The 20,280-nt window shown below is 41.7% G+C and overlaps 1 protein-coding gene across 1 annotated transcript; it reads right to left on the bottom strand.

Annotated features, from left to right (window-relative positions):
* Positions 1 to 1,104: 1,104 nt before the first annotated feature.
* Positions 1,105 to 19,399, bottom strand: CPB2 (carboxypeptidase B2 (plasma)). The gene is made up of 11 exons (XM_010583442.1): positions 19,323 to 19,399; positions 15,223 to 15,298; positions 12,388 to 12,512; positions 12,192 to 12,300; positions 11,571 to 11,672; positions 10,964 to 11,068; positions 8,293 to 8,409; positions 7,214 to 7,304; positions 3,456 to 3,658; positions 1,490 to 1,574; positions 1,105 to 1,362 (listed from the first exon to the last, which is right to left on the bottom strand). The coding sequence occupies exons 1-11, from the start codon at positions 19,397 to 19,399 to the stop codon at positions 1,178 to 1,180; spliced, it is 1,275 nt and encodes a 424-aa protein (XP_010581744.1). The 3' UTR covers positions 1,105 to 1,177.
* Positions 19,400 to 20,280: the final 881 nt, after the last annotated feature.

Here is a 20,280-nt window from a genome sequence, read left to right as displayed (position 1 = left end):
GGCGGGAGGGGCGGAGAAACGACGGCGGGCCGGGCGGAAGCGGCGGCGCCGCCATTTTGAGGGAGGGAGGGAGGGCGGGGTCTGCCTGTGAGGGGGGAATCCGCCCGTGAGGGAGGGGATCCGCCCGACCGCTCCGCCTCGCCTGGCGGGGCATCGGGGCTGGCCGGCAGGGGAGGCCCCCAGGCGTTTGACTGGGCTCCTCCGTGGGGTACTCGGGCTGGGCCGATCGGGGTTGAGGGAGCGATAAACAGTGCGGCTGAGGTGCAAAAAAGAATCACGGAATGGTTTGGGTCCAAAGGGACCTTTAAAGATCATCCAGTTCCAACCCCCCCACCACGGGCAGGGACACCTTCCACCAGACCAGGTTGCCCAAAGCCCCATCCAACCTGGCCTTGAACGTTTCCAAGGATGGGGCAACCACAACCTCTCTGGGAAACCTGCACCAGTGCCTCGCCACCCTCACGGTAAAAAAATTCTTACGTCCAATCTAAACCTACCCTCTTTCGGTTTGAAGCTGCTGCCCCTTCTGTTGCTACAGGCCCTGGTATAAAGTCTTCAGGCCAACACTGTGCTGTGCAAACCCTTGGCCACAGGATAAACAAACTTAGCCAGCTAATTGCAGTGGAGGAGCCTGTGGGCTGCTCCCACTTGGTGTCGGTGATTTGGCCACCTGCGTGTCCTTGCCTTTACCTAAATGTGCAGCGAGAAGTTCTCATGTGAACATCCTTTCCGTGTGACAGCAGAAACGATGAATAATTCAGGGTTGTTTTCTTGTAAGGAAATCCTATAATGGCTCGAATGACCAAAATGGGGGAATCTCTTCTGTGGATGGGGTCTGCCCAGCATGCTGCATGTCAATCAGGGGCCTGTTCAATGCTACATCACCTGGAGTTCCCACCACCTAGAGGGACATAAGATTATCTATGCTATTTTCCCCTTATAGTGTGCACCGCATATATATATATATATATATATCTGTAGTGTACTGAACTACCGTTGTGGGTATAGGTATGTAAGTATGGTTGAAAAAACCTGATGTATTCTAAAATGAGGTATAAGGGGTGCAGTCATTCTTTTTTTTGGCCTATATATAAATAATTCTAATAAAGCAGCAAGCTTTTTTATTATTATTTGAGCTAACAAAGTACAGTCATGCTGGAATAAATTACATTCAACATCACAAATTTTGAAGAACGTGTTCAGCTATCTCTTTGACAGCAGAAAGTGCTTCTAAGCAAGTTGGTTTAATTTCTCGAGGAGGAAGCAAAAATCCGTAAGTTCCTGTGTCCCGAAGCTCAATGGTAAAAGAATATTTAATGCCAAGATCGTAAGCCCAATCGTCTGAACCTCCAGGAGCTAAATCTATGTGAGAAAGGGAAAATAGATAAGTTAACTGAAACCAGAACTTCAGTTTTCTGTTCCAAAGCTGTCTTCTGATGCCAGCAAGGATATGCTGTCGTGCCTATTGTTGTAGTAAAGTCATACTTACAAATTGTTTGTGCACCTGCACCAGGTGTGTAGGTTTTCTTCGTTGTCCTCTTTATAGCTGTAGCTGCTTTCTTTGCCAGACTTTCCTGAAATTAAACAAAACATTATTAGCTTTATAGCCTTGTGATAATAGTAAATACGTATGCAGTTAGGATTTACTTACACTGTGCTCTGGATCTCACATTAGTTAAATACTCTTATAAAAGGCTCTAGAAAACCCACAGAATGTGGTTAAAATTTTCAGCATATGCCCGTGCTACAGATTGCATTTCTGCTCTAGCTAGATAAAAAATACAGATGAGACCTTACCACCACTTTGGGCAGCAAACTGTTGTCAAACCATTTGTTCCCACTTGTCTCCTATTTTTCCTTTTCTGTCACAGTATTTAAGTCACTGTTGATTTATGTAGTATTGACAAAAACAGCAGAAAAAGATTTTCATTGGGGGAATTCTACTCTTAAGCCATGGAGACTTAAATGCCCAGAATTAGTGCATCTCTTTCTGCTTTGCAGGGAAGGAGTCACAAAGGCATTATTACTGTTCACTCACAACTGCATTTTTTTTTTATTTATTGCAGTATATAAAGCAGTTTGTTTGAGGAAAATAAATAGTGACCAAGACAGCATAAGAATATATGTTGTCTGGAGTTAGTTCGTTCTATATTTACATTACTGGATCTTTTTCATTTCTTCTGAACACACTGGCACTAGTTACCAATGGAAATGCTGTATTGGACTGTCTGGGGTTTTGTCTAACAAAGTAGGATGCTTCCAATGCATTAATTATGTACTTTTTGTAGTATCTCTTATCTGTACAACTTTTTTTTTTCATAAAATGTTTTTTTAAAATATGGCTTTTAAAAATATAACATGTTAAGTGACATGGGAGATAGATACATGAGGTTGAAAAGCAGTAAAAATGACAGCAGTGTGTGCAAATGTCAATCCTGTATCTTTATAAACTCTCTTACTGTCAGTCCTTATGTCATACAGCATATGAAATGACCTGTACACCTCAGACGTGCACTGTCTTCCCATATGGCAAATCCCAAAGCCTGCAAACCTGCTTTCTGGTTGCCTTTACGTGATTTCTTCTCCCTTCTTACTGCTAGGCAGGAGCCCTTGCTGCAAATAAAAGAATTCATTGCCTCAGCACTTGGAGCTTAGGAAACACCAAAAGTGGGGTAGGAAGTGCAGGAGAGGGAATTCCTTGCTCTAGGGAATTTTATGTCTACATAAGAAGAACATGACGAAGGTGCCCACCTAGTCTTGTGGCTTGATTACTCTGTGTTAGCAAATCCCATTTTAGCCTGGATATCCTTTCCAGATCCAGACAAACCCAGAGTTTCATGATAAGTGGGAAAAAGCAGCAGCTACATTTTCTGTTTTGAACTCTGTCGGTCTTCTAGGAGAGTTCTTACTGTGCGATGCAGTGGCTCAAGAATGTAAAGTTCTACATAGGCAGGATATGTTTTCCGTCCTACCATTAGGACCATTTTAAATAAGCGTCCCTAGCAAAAACCTTAATAAAAGTAGCAAGTGTCCACCAGAATACCTCACTGCTTAGATATGTGGAGGGTATTTTTCAGAGTTACACACCCAAGTAATTTCAGAGTTTGTGTAAACGATACAACATAAAATCAGGAATTTGCCCAAATATCTTTTCAAGGTGTCCAGAAAACTGAGACTCTGCTGTTTTAGCAGCAGCTTCAACATACCAGGGGTTGTTGATGTGTTATCAAACTGGAATAAGTATTTTCATTTTTCCATAGTCTTCAGAAGAAGCTTGCTGACTTGGACACTGCTAGGCCAGCCCAAACTTCTTTAAGTTCTTAAGAACATCAAGAGAAATCTCTTTTCCTAATTCTTGATCCTCCGAGCACTGTGACTCCCTCTTTACAAACCTCACCAAGCAGGGTGAGAAATTCTGAAATAAATGTGAAACTTCAGGAGATGGGAAGACTTACCAGCTCATCGTGGTCTTTGGTTTTGTCCATTGTGTAAGAATATGGAAACAATACCAACTGGGAGTAAGAGTGCATGGTTATGTAGGCTTTAATAATGTCTTTGTGATCTCTGACAAAGCGAGCCACGGCTTTCACTTCAGGTTCAGACTCTGGGTAGGGTCCACAGTATGTCTCCTGACATTCGTAGGGAGAAGCTCCTTTCCCTGTAACAAAAAAGTGCAGAGTGTTACTCCTTACCTTCTTCCCTTCTGTATTTCTGTTTGTCTTATGAAAGAGCAGAGTATGATGCTAATACACAAGAAATCCTGGACTCTGCCATGCTGTGGAAAGAACTCCCATGCTTGTAGAAATCAGTGTGAGCCTACTAGGATTTCTCACCTACTAGACTTTTGAAAAAAAATTGAGAAGGTGAAGAAAAAAAATTATTCAAAGACTGGATAAAAAGTCTTAGAGGAGAGGATGAAGATGCTCCATTTAATTAATCAAGAACAGGATTGTGAGATCCCTTCTTAAAATCTAGGAGTGCTACAGGAAAAAGGCAGTTCTAAGTGATTATTTAATCTTGGGGAAAAGCAAACTGCCAATTGGAAGTTGAAGAAACATAAAGTAAAGGTTTTTAAGAATAAGTAAAAGTAGGCACTGGCACAAGTTACCAAGATGACAACTATGATTCACCATTTTTGCTATCTTCAGAATAAGAACAAATAACTTTCTGGAAGCAGCCAGGATCTTTAGTGTTAAATGTCAGCTCTTCACATTTTAATAAATTTTGTAAATTTTCCTCTTTGCTACTATCTGTAGTTTAAATGGACATTTTATCCTTAAATCTTATGCAGGAATAAATCTCACTGAGTATTTTAACACCCACAAGACTTTCATCATCCCTAGGCATTGGGACACTTTAACAGATGTCCATCTTCCAGAAATCAGTAATGCCAGTTACATCTGCAGGGTAGCAGCCCTGTAGAAGCAATGCAAGCTATTATCATATGATGCAGGAGAGAAGGAAACATCTTCTGGTGCCATTGATATCTAGGGTAGATCTGTAGCATGCCACAAAGTAGTGGGGAGCATATCTGGACCCCCAAAACCCTTAAAAAAATTGATATAGATATGTTTTAGTTAATTAAAAGTTGCAAGGCTCCGTACAGGTGTATTTGGGTAAAATGTAGTTGTGATAGACAGAAAGACTAGGTGATATGGTGGTACCTGGCTGTCAGTGTTAAGAATAAACCTGTATTTTCATGCATTCAACTGTTCCACAGATCCTGCAAGCCCCTTTATAGTATCAATGGCTGAAAAGAAATCCTCAGAGGACCTACTTCCTTGTGTGGCACAGCAGAAGAAGCAGAAATAATACAGAAAAGAGAGCAGGCTGTGGGAGTGACGTGGCAACAGAGACACTGAGTCTGGGAGATGGAGGCTGGGAGGTCAGAAGCAAGGGTACTGGGGCAGGGAGGGCTGTGGTACATTTATGTTCTGAGATATACGTATAAGCGTTAACGTTTCTGAATCGAGAGGGATTTCACAGACAGTCCATGAAAATTTATGCACATGCAAATACAAACAATTCCTGGCATCTATGCAAAACCATGCAAAAGTGGCAGAATGAGAATGTTAAATTTTACACTGTTCCATTTTGCGCAAAAGGGAGTACTGTCCAAGGAAAAAGGCAATGCAGAACCTGTTGGCTGGCAATCTTGGATGAATGTTCTGTCTGCTTTCCTAAATTCTTGATCATACTGAGAACAGCCAGCTAAGGAAATGATACAGAAAATGTGGAGAAAAATTTAAGTCCAGGTTCCAGTCAAATTTAGTTCCACAGAGCAAAGTCCAAGTTAGTGCTTTGCATTTAGAGGCATAATTTTGGTTTTTATTGGTATAAAAGAAAAGCGTAAGGTATCAGTGCATTTAGTATATTTTGCTTTTCATAAAAACCATGAGGGCTTTGTTCATAAAGTTCATAAAGTTGTTATCTGAGCAGCTGAAGAGGAAAAATGGATAAACGTGGTGGTACCTTTCTAATTAAATGCATAGATCTAAACCCTGGAATTTTGCCGTGGCACAAAGCGTGTTCACAAGCAAATCTGAAGCCAGTGGAAGTCTGAACATTTGGGACCCCTGACAAGAGCTCTTCTCTGTTTAAAAGTATGTGAGTAAAGATGAAATTGTAGGTTCCCATGCATTTGTAGTAATTTCCCGTGAACACAATTGTGTTATTGCATTCAACTGACACAGCTAATAATAATTACAACAGTGTTATAAGGTGATAAAACTCCAGCTTGGTTGTTCTGAGGATCCTGTTGAACTCTTGGCGTTTCACACAGCTACAGCAACAATGGAGATTCTACAGTTAATATATTCTGGATCAAATCTGTTCATCCATTGCTATCTGTTGCTAATGTATCTGAATCAGTGTAAACAATATTTTTGTGCTAATTAAGAAAAACAGGATTTTGTTTTTCAGTGTTTTACTGACTGTATAACTAAAAGAAGTAGAAACCTAGGGAGATCCTATCTGATCCTATCCTATCTGCAATCATCTGTTTAAGTTATTGCAAGAACCTGACTTCAGTGCTTAGGTTCATCTATACAGTTTTTTCTCTCTAATGACCCTGCAAGGTGCTGAGGCTTCTTCTATGTTTTCAACCATGTCTAAGAGAGCAGTGCAGCATGGCTGAAAACAGTATGAATACTTCCCTAGTTACTCAAGTAAGATGTTCTGCTTTTGCCCTGTAAGAAGGGGTACATTTTGTCCAAAGACTTATTTAGAGAGGAAGCACTTTCTAATCTACCTGTATTCTTCTGCTCTTTGTAAAGTAGAATCATTTCTCTGCTTCAGAAGTTGTTCACCACCAAAAGTGCTTGACAAGTTGAATGCACTACATTACATAACCTTTCCCAGAAACTAGTATCTGTATCACATAGTTTTTTGCTTTTATTCCTTCACACTTCTCCAAGTTCTGTCTTCATGATGTATTTATTCTGAATATCGCTTTAAAATCTATGTATTTGGTCCCCATCTTCATAATTTTGAGCCTGAAAAAATGTTATGTTTTTCGCCATATAATAGCCATGGATGGTAAACAAACATTTTTATTCCCAGTTTAGCAATGGACTAAAACGACTGAAAGTCATACAGGACATTAGTATCAGTACTGAGTGAAGCCAGATCTGATCTATAGGATAACATTTTAAGATAGCTGTTCTACAGCCTATTGAAAACCTGTCAAGTACTAAAGTGCCTGCGGGTAAGTAAATGTGATACAGCCTTGACAACAAACACTGAGAGCCAAAAAATCTTGGTCAGCTAGGCATTACTAGGATGACTGAGGTGTTCAGTTCATACAACATGGTGAAGCATCTACTCAACTGGATGGCGCAACAGGCCGTGGGTGACATGGCAAGGGCCACCTCTTCCCTCTCTCCTCCTCCCCACCAATAGGCTGTACCAGGTGTGTCATGGTGTGATGCACGAGACAGGATCCAGGGTCCTGGTCCCCTCTCTCTTGTCATCATGCCAGGAAGAGGTTAGCCCCTGGTGTAGCCTCTGGGGAGGAAAAATCCCGAGTCCCAACAAAAAGTGTCTCGAGTTGGGGAAGTGTTCACCAGTTCACAACAGATATTCAGCTGCATTTGTCTTTATATCAAATACCATATACCATTTGTGAAATGGTAAATGAAAATGTTTTCAAAATAAGGAATTTTAAAGGCTAAAAGCAAGGCAGGGGTACAATGGGAAGGAGATGATGTCATACCACACCAGCGCGCATCAAAATTCCTGTTCATGTCAGTACCGATGCACTTGCTGTTACCATGCGATGAGCGGCTCTTTCTCCACAGCCGATTCTATGGAAAGAGACACACAAGCCACGTTCAGGGAAAAAGCTGAGAAAAGTGATGCACCATCTCACTGGTTAGTTCAATGTGACTTCTCACTTGTCCCTCTACAGGTCATGGGCCAATGAAGAGGCAAAAGACCAAGGAAGATCATAAAACCACAACCTCATTGCCAGCAAGGGTGGATGATAAAAGGAAATGTTGGGTAGAATAAGAAGTGGTCACATCTGATCTGATTTCAATGGATTTGGACTGTGGAAGGAGGGGAGAAGACATACAGTTTGGCCAGGTATGTGAGTTCAGGAGTCCAAGTCCAACCTTTCTGTAGGCATTGCTGACAGCATGCGGAAAGTTGGAAATCTGGTGTGCAGCTGTTGAGGTGTATATGCATAGTAACCCAAACGTCAGCCAAGCTGGGCTGAAGACTGAATGAGTAAAAGAGTGGAGATATTTTTTTTTTAACTTGAGTGGAGGATCTAAAAATCAAAGAACCATCTCAATGGCTTTGAATTTCCAACCAATAAATAAAATCCTGGACAAAAGATACCTGTTGTACTTTCATTTCTCTGAAACAAAAAGTATTCAGAGAACGGGGCTACCTTGCAGGAGGAAGGAGTGAGTTACTGGCTGTGCTCTGTGTGATGCAGCACGCTATTCAGCTTGTGCTGGATTGTGCCGCTATTTGTAACCTTGCTGCTGAAGGCTGACACAGGCGTTCCCTGACACTGGGAAGTATTAAAATCCCAAGATGAAATTCTGTCATTTCCAAATGCATTTCCAGTAGCTTGGAAGACACAAAGGTACTGTGGGTCAAATGCCAATTAGTTGCAGCATTTTTTGTGGTCTGTAGGGCAGGGATGCAGAAATTCCAAGCACAGATTAAGAGTTTGGGGTGTGCAGTTCCAGGATGGAAATGATGCCCTAAGCACGCACACTGATAGTTCCCATAAATAGCACATCAGTACATTGCGCAGCCTGTCAGAAAAGCCCTACGTACAGAGGGATGGCTCCACGTGTACTCATAGCCATCCACATTCATCACAGGCATGACGTAGAAATCAAAGTGCTCCAGAAGCATTGTCATGGTCTGATCTCTCTCACGCATGTGGATTGCCTGTAAAGCACAGGGGAAACTTATTAAAAGCATTTGTAATAGTGGTTTTCTTACCTTCCTAGAAAGGCACCTGATGGCATATGTAAAATAATTGTGCAATTATCAGACCAGTCTGCCTCCTGATAGAGGCACATCACATCACAGAAACTGCTGAATAGCAAAGGAGCTCTTCGGTTCAAAGTGCCAGGGAGAGGGTAGGAATCAAACTGATAGAGTCAATCAGGTACACTGCAGTCCTTTAATGTTAATAGGTGGTTATGAGATAGAGTTGAAGCCTATTATAGGAAGATTTGAGCTTTTGCTACTTACTTGTATAAATGATAGGAACCCTCCCTCGCACCAAAAGTACCACAAAAGTAGCATAAAATAAAGCAAGCCCCAAAATAACAAATAACATTTCAAATGGCTGCTGTACGTAATGTTATTTCTTCTGTTGCATTGTGAGTTTAGTGCACATGTGTGCCAAGAGCCAGTAAGATCTACATTGCTAATTTTGCCTCACAGCCTATTTTGAATGTTTTAGTGATACCTAGCCTGGTTGTTGGTCCACAACACAGGGATAAATTTTAACCTAGATAAGTGGTTTTGTTACTATTAGAATAGACTAAGTCTTTAATCATATCTCTTTTCTTTTCATGCCTTACTTAAACTACCTTCTTTCATTTTAAATCCTTCCTAGTTTTCTTCAGGCAACGGACTTTCTCTGACTAAATTTCTACAGTCATAGCGACAAAATTAAATGATAAAGAGTAGACCCATTATAAAGAATGCTTAGGATTTGCTACAGAGAGCTAGTGATTTTAATGTGTGTGTGCAGACTTGTATTAATGTCAGATTTTAGAATGTTACTTCATGAAGTGATATAGAAATAAAATTTGAATTTAAAACACGTAAATTAGATCAAGGGGCTGGAGGACCTAAATGTTCAGCTTGTTACTTCTGAAAAATGCTGCAGGGACCTGTCACTGGCAAAGTGACAGCACAGCTGGTAATTATTTGGAGCAGCATGAAAAGGGCAAATGCATTTCTCTCCAAGGGAACCTTGAAGGCTGGGATTACCAGTGGGTCACAAGGTACATTCAGCTGTATCTGTCCCCAACTCCTGCCATCTCCTTTCAAATGTTATAGTCATTGAGGTTTTATAGTTGTGACTGAGGACAGAAATAAAGACATTTCTTATTATTATCATCATCATTATTTAGTTCCATGACGGCCAAACCATAATTCATGTTTCAAGGACTCATCTATGTTGTTTCTCTGGCTACAGTACTGGTGACTGTGAAGTCTCAATCTCATCTAGATTATTTTTACTGTGAACTTTGCTTTTGTGAAAAAATAACAGTAACTAATATCTCAGGACATTAACTGAGCAAGCTGGGCAACCTTGTCTGGGGCAGAAAGACTTTAGGAGCCTTTTCCTGGTCCGTACTAGGAACTGGGCCAGCAGCTCAGCATAATGAGTTGAGCAAAGATGCCTTAAATTCAAAAAGACCAAGGCAACATATGTTAAGAACCAGGTGCAAACCATGGATGTTGCGTCTTTTGGTATACCTTTGGTCACTACCCTGAGCAGTGTAGATATTAAAGATCAGATGTGACCATTGGTCTGCGACTGCACATCAAGGCAGGTCGGGCTAAGCCCATACTACAGTCTCATCCCATCAGTGATTTACTAGTTTCCATGAACTGGTACTATGCGTCTGGGCAGTCGTTGCTCGTGTTCCGCAGGTCTGAAATGAGGGTGTCTCTAGCAGGGATGGTACCTTCAGAAGAAGGTGGCTTGTGTGGCATCATTCTTTGAATGAGGCAGATCCAGAAAAAAGCAAAAGCACAAAGAGAAAATGCGGAATCAGGAGGTGGAGGAGCAGTAATAGCAGATGCAGCAGCAGGTGACACAACACAGCAAGTGCTAAGTAGACATTGCTGGAGTGCATGCTGGTGTGGAGCTATGCCATGCCTGGAGCAGGCAAGTGTGGTCTACCTATCGCTCTAGGAAGACAAGTAGGGAAGAGCCAAGGGTTGTAGGACAACTTGAGCTCACTCTGGGTGTTCTCTGATCTACTCCAGGCAGTGCCAGCTGGAGTAATATGGGCATGAGCCACCATGTGCTGCATGACCCAGAGCCACGATCATTCCTTGGATCCACGTAGCAGTATAGACATAGCTCTAGCAGATTACCAAATACTTGCTTTTCCTGGCATGCCCTCTCCATTCCTGACCGTTCATAATTGTAAATGTCTCTGTTGAATTTGCTGCACATACTTTGAAGTTTCTTTCATACTTGAGAATACATCTGAGCTCTTTTGCATTTGATCCATATGACTTTCTGTCTCTCTCGCACCCCCCCCCTCCATCTACTGACACACACACACACATGCACACACACTCACTGCTGTGCATGCAGCTTAGGCACAAATCTCATGTGTTGGTGTTGTGGAAGTAAATGGATTAAGACTTTATGCAGCTTAGAGTGCAATTGGAAAGAGAAGGTAGATGGCATCAAGATTTTTTGCTTTGCTTTGAAAACGGTAATCAGATGTGATTAGCTACTCACATGGCCTATGAACCACAGGCAAAAAGCAGGAGAAATCCATTCTCTAGCGTGGATACCACAGTCAATCCATATGGCACTTTTGGATATTTCCTGGCTTTTAGAAAGCTGACAAAAGAGAAATTGTATTAAATTGTCACCGTTGTAAAGCGTACCACATAAAAGTGGAAGTGAAAAGGGTAACCCAGATGAAAGAAGCAGCTTCTGTCTTGTAGGGAGAGCTTAGACTGATACTGGGCAGGGATACTGCTGTCAGGTCCATTTGCATACAGTCAGAGTGCCATATCCCGACTGCTTGCAGCAAGCTCCTAACATAGACACCAAGACTACAGCAAGACCTGAGGTCAAGTGAGTAGATCACTAACTATGCAGAGCAACAAACTAGATTGGCTTCGTAGTCAACAGAGGAAGGTATCTACCCTGCCAGTGTTTCATGCCTTTGGACGATGGCCTAGATGCAATAACTTTTTTGTGGTCAAATGCCTTTGCAAAGGTAATGCACCTTACTAGAAGAACTTAGGAAACTTCTAAAAAACACAAAAATATGCCAAACCCCATCACTTGCTTACATTAGTACTTGGAAAGTTTTTGCAGTAAGTCACAGTTGTACCTTCAGAACATAAAGTGGTCGTTTTTCATATGATGAGCCAATATATATTTTCTGGAGGAGGTCAGAATGGACTCTCGCAACTTCTTCCATCCAGTGATATATCTGCAAGAATGAAGTTAGTAAATAGATCTCCTCCCTATTGTTTTCCTTCATCCCTGAAAGTAGTCTAGACTTAAAATTAATTCCTCCCAAAATCCTGCCTCTTTAGCTGATGGGAAAGAAAAACTACCAATTAGCCCACTTGCCTGACCCTAATTTCTCTTAAAACAAACAGTAAGATACAGTCACAACACAGTCCAAGTATAGCCCTGAAATTCCTCTTTAGTTCTCTTTGGTTAAATTATTATTCAGTTCATGTTTTAAATATTTATATGTTATTTTGCAACTTCATTTTGTTTCTGTATTTACTGCATTTGAATGGCAGCTTGAGGCAATACATGTATGAGAGATTTTGTCTGGTGCTTCTTTCTTTCTCTAGGAAGGCATTACAGTAAATACAACTCAATGGTTGAACAACACAATGGTAATTACCTGTTGATGATTTCTTTCCCTATCTCCATTCTCAACCATGAGACAAATTTCACCCCGAATCTACAGAGGATTACAACAAAAATATCTTACTTCTTTCATCGAATGGTAGTTTTCATAGTACGATGAAGAGCTGCGTGGGTTGACTGTGTCATTGGTAGTCTGTTTCTCAATATGTCCTTGAACGTCTGCCATCGTGACGCTGAATAACAAAGAAAGAGCACAACCTCCTGTTAAATAAATGGCAACCTTACAGAAACATTCATGACAACAAATTAAAAATACATACTTGTGTTGGATGTTCAGTTGCCTTAACTGAGCTTTTATGCTATTTATGCTGGATGCCCTGACGTAGAAATGGACTTCTCTGTCCTTCCTGATGTTTTCAACCACAACAGGTTGCCAGAGAATGACCTGCAAAGTTTCCAAAAAATTTTTATTTTTTTTTACCGAGGAAAGAAAAAATATTCTTACTAACATTTAATAAGTATTTTGAAAATAATCAAAGCATATGTTTTCAATTTAAGACACCCCTTGTAACAAGCAGTTTAATGTTCCCTGTGTTGTGTTATAGCATTCTGCTACTGCTGGAAATGAAATGTGTGTATTTAAGAAGTGTTTATAATGACTTCTGCACATAAATTCATAAATCAAGAAAAAAGACAGGAACATAACCTTTTCTGAGATAGTATTTCTAGTATAATAGATATATTTAGCTGGTTATTATGTTACATGTTTTCAAGTCTGCCGAGACTTATTTTCCCTGAGGGTATTTGGAGAATTAATGAAGATCAGACCAGTCTTTGTAGTTATTGTATTCGCTGATGACTTTGATCGGGGAGGAAATAAATGCCAGAAGGGGTTTGAATATAAGTCAAGTTGAAGCAGCAATACAGAGATTAGAAATGGGAGAAAAATAAGAAAATGAGATTCTTCTTGGTAAAATTAAATCTTTTACAATAATAAAATCGGAAGCCAACATATTCAATAAAAGACTGAAACTTTAGAACCAATAATACCAAAAGATCTAGGGGTGACAGTAAGCAGAAAATCAGGCATGAATTTACAATGTGAAAAAGGTCAGCATAATTCTTGGATGCATTTTTGAAGTCACACAGCTTGAAGTCACCAGACAATAGGGTTTATTTTTTTCCTTTCTGGTGCAGTTGCACCAGGAATATTATATTTGACTTAGGGCACCATGTTTCCAGGCATGTATCAGCTGTCAGCTGTTTACCTCACTTATTTCTCAGAGAGAATATGTCTGCAAAATCATACAGGAAACTCATCCATGCTTTTAATCAAGACTTTGGAACAATAAATGGTAAAACATTTGGCCCCTGGATACATTAGTGCAATGTGCTATACAAGTGGCTGAGCTAGTCTCGGTGTAGCCACCTCAGACATTATTGGCAGGGTAGCGACAGCACCGCATGGCTCAGCTTCGTTTGGAAAACCCATCCAAGAAGCAAGCTGGATGCTTAGCTCCCCAGCGCCAATTTTCCTGTTGCCCTGGCTAGCCTGCTGTCTGCACGGATGTGCACCAGTTCAGATTTAGTTTCTCTTTGGTGTAGGCATTCTTTGAATTGACAGTAAGGAAAATTAAGGAACTCTGGATTGACATAGCGGAGGTGACAGAGGAGCAAAGAATGGGGGTAAATGGGAAACTTTGATAATGCAGGTGATTATTGGTCTCCTGACCCATCATCAGCAAGGGTCAATACTGCCCCAAGGGCAGCTACGAAAGACTCTGTTGTAGTTGTTCCTGTGTCTGGGTCTTCTGATGGATGCTGCATGCAATGTGTGTGCTGTAAGAGCAAAGCATTTCCTTTGTTTTAAGTTTTTGCTTTCCAACTTTTACAGGAGTAACACCTATAATTAGTGGGATAATTCTTCTTGTAAGATGCTAATTTTCAATTGCTTCTTTTGCTAGATTGTAACCATTAAAATTTGTTGGGAGGTACTGTTTGTGTCTTCCCTTTCCCTTTCCCTTTCTTTTTCCTTTTCCCTTTCCTTTTCCCTTTCCCTTTCCTATTGCCTTTCCTTCTCCAATTCCCTTTCCCTTTTCTTGCCCAATTTATAGCCATGGGGAAAAAAAAAAAATGGCCATTTTATAACCCTTGAAAAATGTTCAGCTTGCATATTCACATAAGTGACTTGGTAGAAACCACCGCATGCTCTCTCTGCACTGAATGTACTGCAGTTGTTGTTCATGACTTCTTGGGGCTCCTGTGTATGAGAAAGTGAAGAATGGCAGTAGTGAGGAAAAGATGGAGGAGGGCAGGTTTATTTTGGTACAGCAAAGGAGATGGATATGTGAGTTGACTTGTGGAGGTGGAAAAGAGCAAGGAAGGTTATCAAGGTTTGTGAAAACTGAAGGGAAGGATCAGAAAAAGGGGCAGTAGAAGACTAGTACGATTTTGGGCTGGACATAAAATGAATAGGAGCCAAGAAAGACAGAGAAAGACTGGGCATAGACACCTTTAAAAGCTCTCAGTCACCTGAGACACATCCTCAGTCATCCTGTAAATTATGTTGGTTGAGGAAATGGTTACACCTTTGTTGCAAAGTGTTGGCTTCAAACTGGGAGGGTGTGATTGGACAAATGCTTTTGAAGAGGAAGAGATGCCTCACTTTAATTAAATACTCTATTCTTTAATGAAAGATAGAAGTAATAAAAAAAAAAAGTATCGCTTAAGAGATTTTTCTCTCCTAAATGCTACTTTAAGAAAAATACCACAAAAACTCACTCCTGATCTTCAAAGCTCTGCAAGTCATATAGGTCAACATTGCATTGGTGTAAAGTGCTGAGGTTCCCTAGCAAATGTATTTCTACTTACTGCGTGTTGGTGCTTCGCCAATTTTGCAGTGTCTTAATACACAAAATCAATTGCAGAAATCTGAGCTCTGATACAACACACTACTGTAACATTATGAAGGAGGGGTGTCCTCAGGTAAAACAGAAGGTAGCGGAGCAATGAAAACCAAGCATTTTCTGAGTTGCTGTACTAGGAGGAATGAAAGTGGGCTAAATCTTTCTCCGGGGGGGTGGAAGGAAACGGTATTAGTGCACTTTAGGGAAGAATTTGGCCTAGAGACCAGAGAGACAGAGGGATCTGTTTACCTCGGTGGTGTTCAGTAAATCCTGAAGGGCTTCAACCTGTTTGTCTGTTTGTGGGAGAGCGCACAAAACTTCATCCCTGAAAAACAAGGGTATTTGGGTAAAGCACAGGTACTTGGAACTAATCTAGGTCATGCAAAAGTAGAGAAGCAGGCTTGGCCTCTCTCCTCTTCCCTGGCTTGGCTGCAGTAAACTCAGAGAAGATTCAATAGTGAGGATGCTGAGTGAACCCCGTTCCAGCCCCTGCTTCTGCCAGTCGGTAAAATCCATGAAAAAGATGGTGAAGGGCTTTGGTAGCCAATATCTACTGCTGGACTCTGAGGTCACTCCTGGGAGCTGGCACCAGCACAACAGCAACCAGCCCTAGCTAATCTGGAGCGCAGCAGCACCGGTGGAAAACAGGCTTCCACCAGGAAGACAGCTCTCCGGTTCTCCCCAACTTTCTCGGTCTCAGTCACTGTTCAGCAGAGACATGAGCCCTCCCAGTCTGGCAAAAGCCAAACATGAGGTTTTGTACATGTGCAGAGGCTACTACCATCATTGTTCCTACTCCTGTCCAGTTTTTCTCATCTCCTTATTTCTGTCCCTCTGCCAGGTATGGATTCAGTTGGTCTATACCACTGTCCTCCCCGTCTTTGCCCAATAACTTATATTCCCCTTCTACTTGAAACCCATGGTCCGGACATGTTGTATGCAAGGTGGCACTTCCCAGCTACTCCATGCCTGACCCCACCGTCGGTGACAGAAGTGAAATTCACCTTCTGGACAGAAAAAATACCACTTTGCATTGTAAATCCAGCCCTGATCTTCAGTGCCCTGCAAGCCATGTAGTTCAAACTTGCATTGGATAGGTAATTAAAATATTTTGTGTGTGTAGAAGGAGGAGACTCAGGGGAACGTCAGAGCCCTATTTCCATTTTCTGGGCTGGGGTGGCTCTCAGCCCTCTGATCGTGTGGATTTGGTGTCAGTGCATAAACCAGGCACCGTGGAAGTCCCTGCCAGCCCTGTCTGCAAAGATTGTTCTGAAAAGAAAACAGGCAGGGCTCTCAAAACTGGTGTTTTCAAGCTGCATAACATGATTGTCACAACTCATTGTCATGACTGATTTCAAGCAAAGACCTGACAGCATCTGGCAACCAGGTGATTCATCTTTTCTACTTTTAGCCAGGCTCCAAGCAATCACTGTTGTTTCTCATGCAGAACCAACAATATGCCAGCCCTGGTTTTGCCTCCACCATCATTTGACAGAGCATCAAAAAGCAATCAGGGGTAGGCAGGGTTGGTGGTTTGCCTATTTCTTTAGGCATCTGTTTGGCGCTACTTTAAAAGTTAATTTGTCTTCTCGTACCCTGGGAGACCTTTTCACAGGGGAGACCAGAAAAGGGTGGCTGCATCTGGTTTCATCCTATGATTCCCACAACCTGAGAGTACCATAATGAGGAAGCTGGTATGTGCTTGTACCCCACCATTTGCTGCCCAAATATTTCAGCTGAGTGTGGTAAGTACTGGACTGGTGGTAGCTACCAGAGATTCCTCTTATAGCTCTCGTTGGTAGGACCTGAATACACTGCACAAGGTGATCCAAGTTCTGCCCTTGCTCTTGTAGACATGTTTAACATGGGAAGTATTAACAGCCGAAATTGTAGTCGTTGGGCTTCTCAGTTCTTCTGCTTTGATTTGTCATTATACCCTCTTTCATCTGTCTTCTGCCCCACTCCTGTTAGAAAACCCCAGACAAAAGCTCTAATTATTGCCTTTATACCAATCTCAGAAACAACCCTCTATCCCCAGCTCCTTGCCCTGCCTGCTGCCCTGGTACGGCTGGACATGTTCATCTTGAACACACCCCTTTTCTTTCACTTTCTGTCCTCTTGCCCTGCTTCCCTGGCTGCTCTTTGAGTTTGTCCTTAAGAGGATCCCTCTCATTCCCCTCCTCCAACTTTCTGCCAGGGTCCCACTGGACTTTATCACTGTTTCCCGTCTCTTTCTCCTCTCCCTCTTATTTCTGGGTAAATAGAATTCCAGCTGCCATCCCCACACTACAGTGCTCACGTCTTATCCTGTAGTTATGACAGAGTGAGTGTGATGCATTACAGTTCATTTTAGCTGGTTTTGATATCTTCATCTGAGCTAATCGCTGTCTTAATAAAGAAACAGGCACTTTCACGGTCCAGTTAACCTGAGCTAATTTAGATGTGTGTGCTAAACCGGAATGAATTATAATCTAAATACACATATTTTTCTGCACTAGCTGTACAGGAAGGTGAAGGGGACTTGTTCCTATGCAGAACTGTGCAGAAAGCCTGTATAGTCAGGTGAATCCCATTCAGGGGCCCTGGCCACCGTCTCACAGATAGACATACACCAGTGCTGGTTCTCTGCAGGCATCTCCGTCTCTTCACCTCTCCTCTCCATTGCATTTCTCAGTCACTAGGAAGGCCGTCAGCATCACGTACCACACAGACCCACCAAAACAAGCCATCAGCATGGATGCATCTCCCCGTCCTCATAGCCTGGCTTCATTTAAACCTTGCACGTTCTTTCTGACTAACGTCTCCAGAAGAAAGACCTCCCTACTTATCTCCAGCTGAACGTCTGACCCTGGTTCTCAGCAGGTAGTGTCACTGGAAGAGTGCTGCCAGCATCTTCTCCTGTCCTCCTGGACCATGTAAACTGTTCGTCTGCCTGGAGCACAGATATCTGCCTGCGGGCTCTCTTTTCTCCCACCTTGCTGGGTCTCCAACAGCCTCCAGCCTTGCCCTTTCCCTACAAGTGAGGTAGGTGTCTTTCCAGTGCCATCAGCTCTTTCACAAGTCTCACGATGTTCGGTATTTTTTTTCGACGTCCAGATGCAGTAATCACACCGTAACCTTGCAAAGGGAAGCTTTAATACATGGCCGTTAAATCCTCCGACACTAGCGCTCAAATAAAAGTAAAAAGTCAGATACAATATGTCACCTTTAAAATCTCATTATTTTAGCCATTTTCATAACCAGGGCTGGGAGAGTTAGACTTGTGCTTTCCAGTGGGAAATGCCATATTGTTCTGTAAGGGTCAGATATTCAGTGTTTTATTTAAACATGAAATAAATGAACCTTCAAGTAGCACAGAGCAATGTTGCTCAACTGAATTCACCTAAAAACTTGTTTAACTGTCCCCCCTACTATAACCCTCACACCTCCGTAGCAATCCACAACAAAATACGATTGCAACACAAACGGAGATGAAAGATCCTCTTTTTAAGGCATGAACTCACTGGTGTTCACCTGTCACAGGTCCTGCCACTGGTGTGTGGTGCGGAGTTGCAGAAGGGCTGTGAGATATAATTCACTATTGTTTGTGTAGGTATTTCAGTCCTGGGAGCAGGTTGTATTTAATCGTGATTCCTGTAGGTTGTTCAGCTTGCTTAATATCACCACATGAGGGGCTTATCCTTTTAGTTCTACCTATTAAAATATTTCAGGTTTTTAAACCAGCTGTACATGTAGCAAATAAAAGCACTTTGCCTGTCTTCATCTCTGACATATGTTCTCATGTTTTAAGAAAGCATTTGGTTTCAGGGCATTTCTGAAGTTTATCGATAGGTAACAATAAAACTGCTTCTGAAACATTGTACAAATACCAAATGGTTATTCAAAAATGATTTATGACTGGAAAAACAATCATAAAAGCTGCTTTAGAAAGAAAACAGATTGTTAGCACTTTCTGAAATGTTTTCTCTTTCTACCTCAAGAAGTAATTCATTTAAGATCTTGTTTTAAGGCAAATGAAGCAAATTATTTTTGCCCATTAAGTTTCAGAATGCCCTTTATTGGCATTCAAAAGCACTGAATGAACAGAATTGATTTGCACTTAGACCGAAAAGAATAGTTTTAATATGATTAAAAACATAGGATTTATGGATGCAAAGAAGACTTAGAATAATTTCATTCCCTCCACCATCTATATGTTAAATTGAACCACATATCCAATTACAAGAGCAATAAATAAATGTCAACCTTTGCCAAATGTTTTCTTATGCAAGTTGGAGTTATTTTGCCTCAATACTTTCCCATCCCACTCACCACACACTAAAAGCCCAGTAACACCAGCAGGTATTTACCTTGGAAGAGTGAAGACATGCTTCTCTTGAATCCAGATAAATAGGGTAAAAAAGAGCAGGTAAAACTTCATCTTCATGGCATCCACAATGAAACCAAATGCAATTGGAAAGCCGAGGGTTCAGGACCCACATTATTGATTTCAAAAATGTTATTTAAAGAGTGGTTAAAATTTAATACTCTCTCTCACCTCAACCCCAAGCTCCTGGTGGCTAAGTCAATACAACAGGGCTCCCTGGGGAGGTCCTGCTCATACTGATGTCGTCCATCTACAAAAGGATAAAGTACATTTTGGACATTTTCATATTGACAAGTCACTTTGTCATCTCAGCTTTTGTGTCATTTCATTGAGGCTACGAACCACAGACATAAGAAAGAACACCAAGCGCAAAGTTTTTTGATCCTCTAATATTTACGGAGGTCCAGGAGCGTGCTCTGCATTCAGCACTCCTATAGCACATCACAGCCAAGCATGAAGCTGGGTGAGAGGAGTGGGAGTGAGGTTATTAAATCCAAATGGAAAAATCTTGAGCAGGAAAGCTGCATTTGCTGGCATTTGCTAGCAGAGAAAACAAGGAGCAAGCGGGACGTGATACCTACTTGCTATTGAGGGCTGTTCCTCTAGTTCAGGATGGAGCATGTCAACTGCGTCTCCATCTTCAGCAGCTGGCCTCTACCTCTTTGATTAACACCCGATCTATCCAAGGATTTCAGATTGCTTGTGCTGCCCCGTGTCCTCTTTTCTGTGATGTTCTGACACCCATGTATTTTCCACGTGTCATACTGGGTTAGCTTTTCAAGAAAAAGTACCAGTGACTCTTCATCTCATTATTATTAATTTTTGCATGCCCCAAGATTTGCCTCCCATATTTCTATCCACAGTTGTCCAGACAGGACATGCTAAAAAGCTGAATGGATTTGTCATGTCCAGAATAGATGATCTCCATATATGTTCTGTAC

Source organism: Haliaeetus leucocephalus, unplaced genomic scaffold (genome assembly GCF_000737465.1).
Source record: "Haliaeetus leucocephalus isolate CR32 unplaced genomic scaffold, Haliaeetus_leucocephalus-4.0 Scaffold897, whole genome shotgun sequence".
In the NCBI taxonomy this organism is placed as follows: Eukaryota; Metazoa; Chordata; class Aves; order Accipitriformes; family Accipitridae; genus Haliaeetus; species Haliaeetus leucocephalus.
Note: the sequence above shows the minus strand (reverse complement) of the source record. Positions and strands in the feature narration are given on the sequence as shown.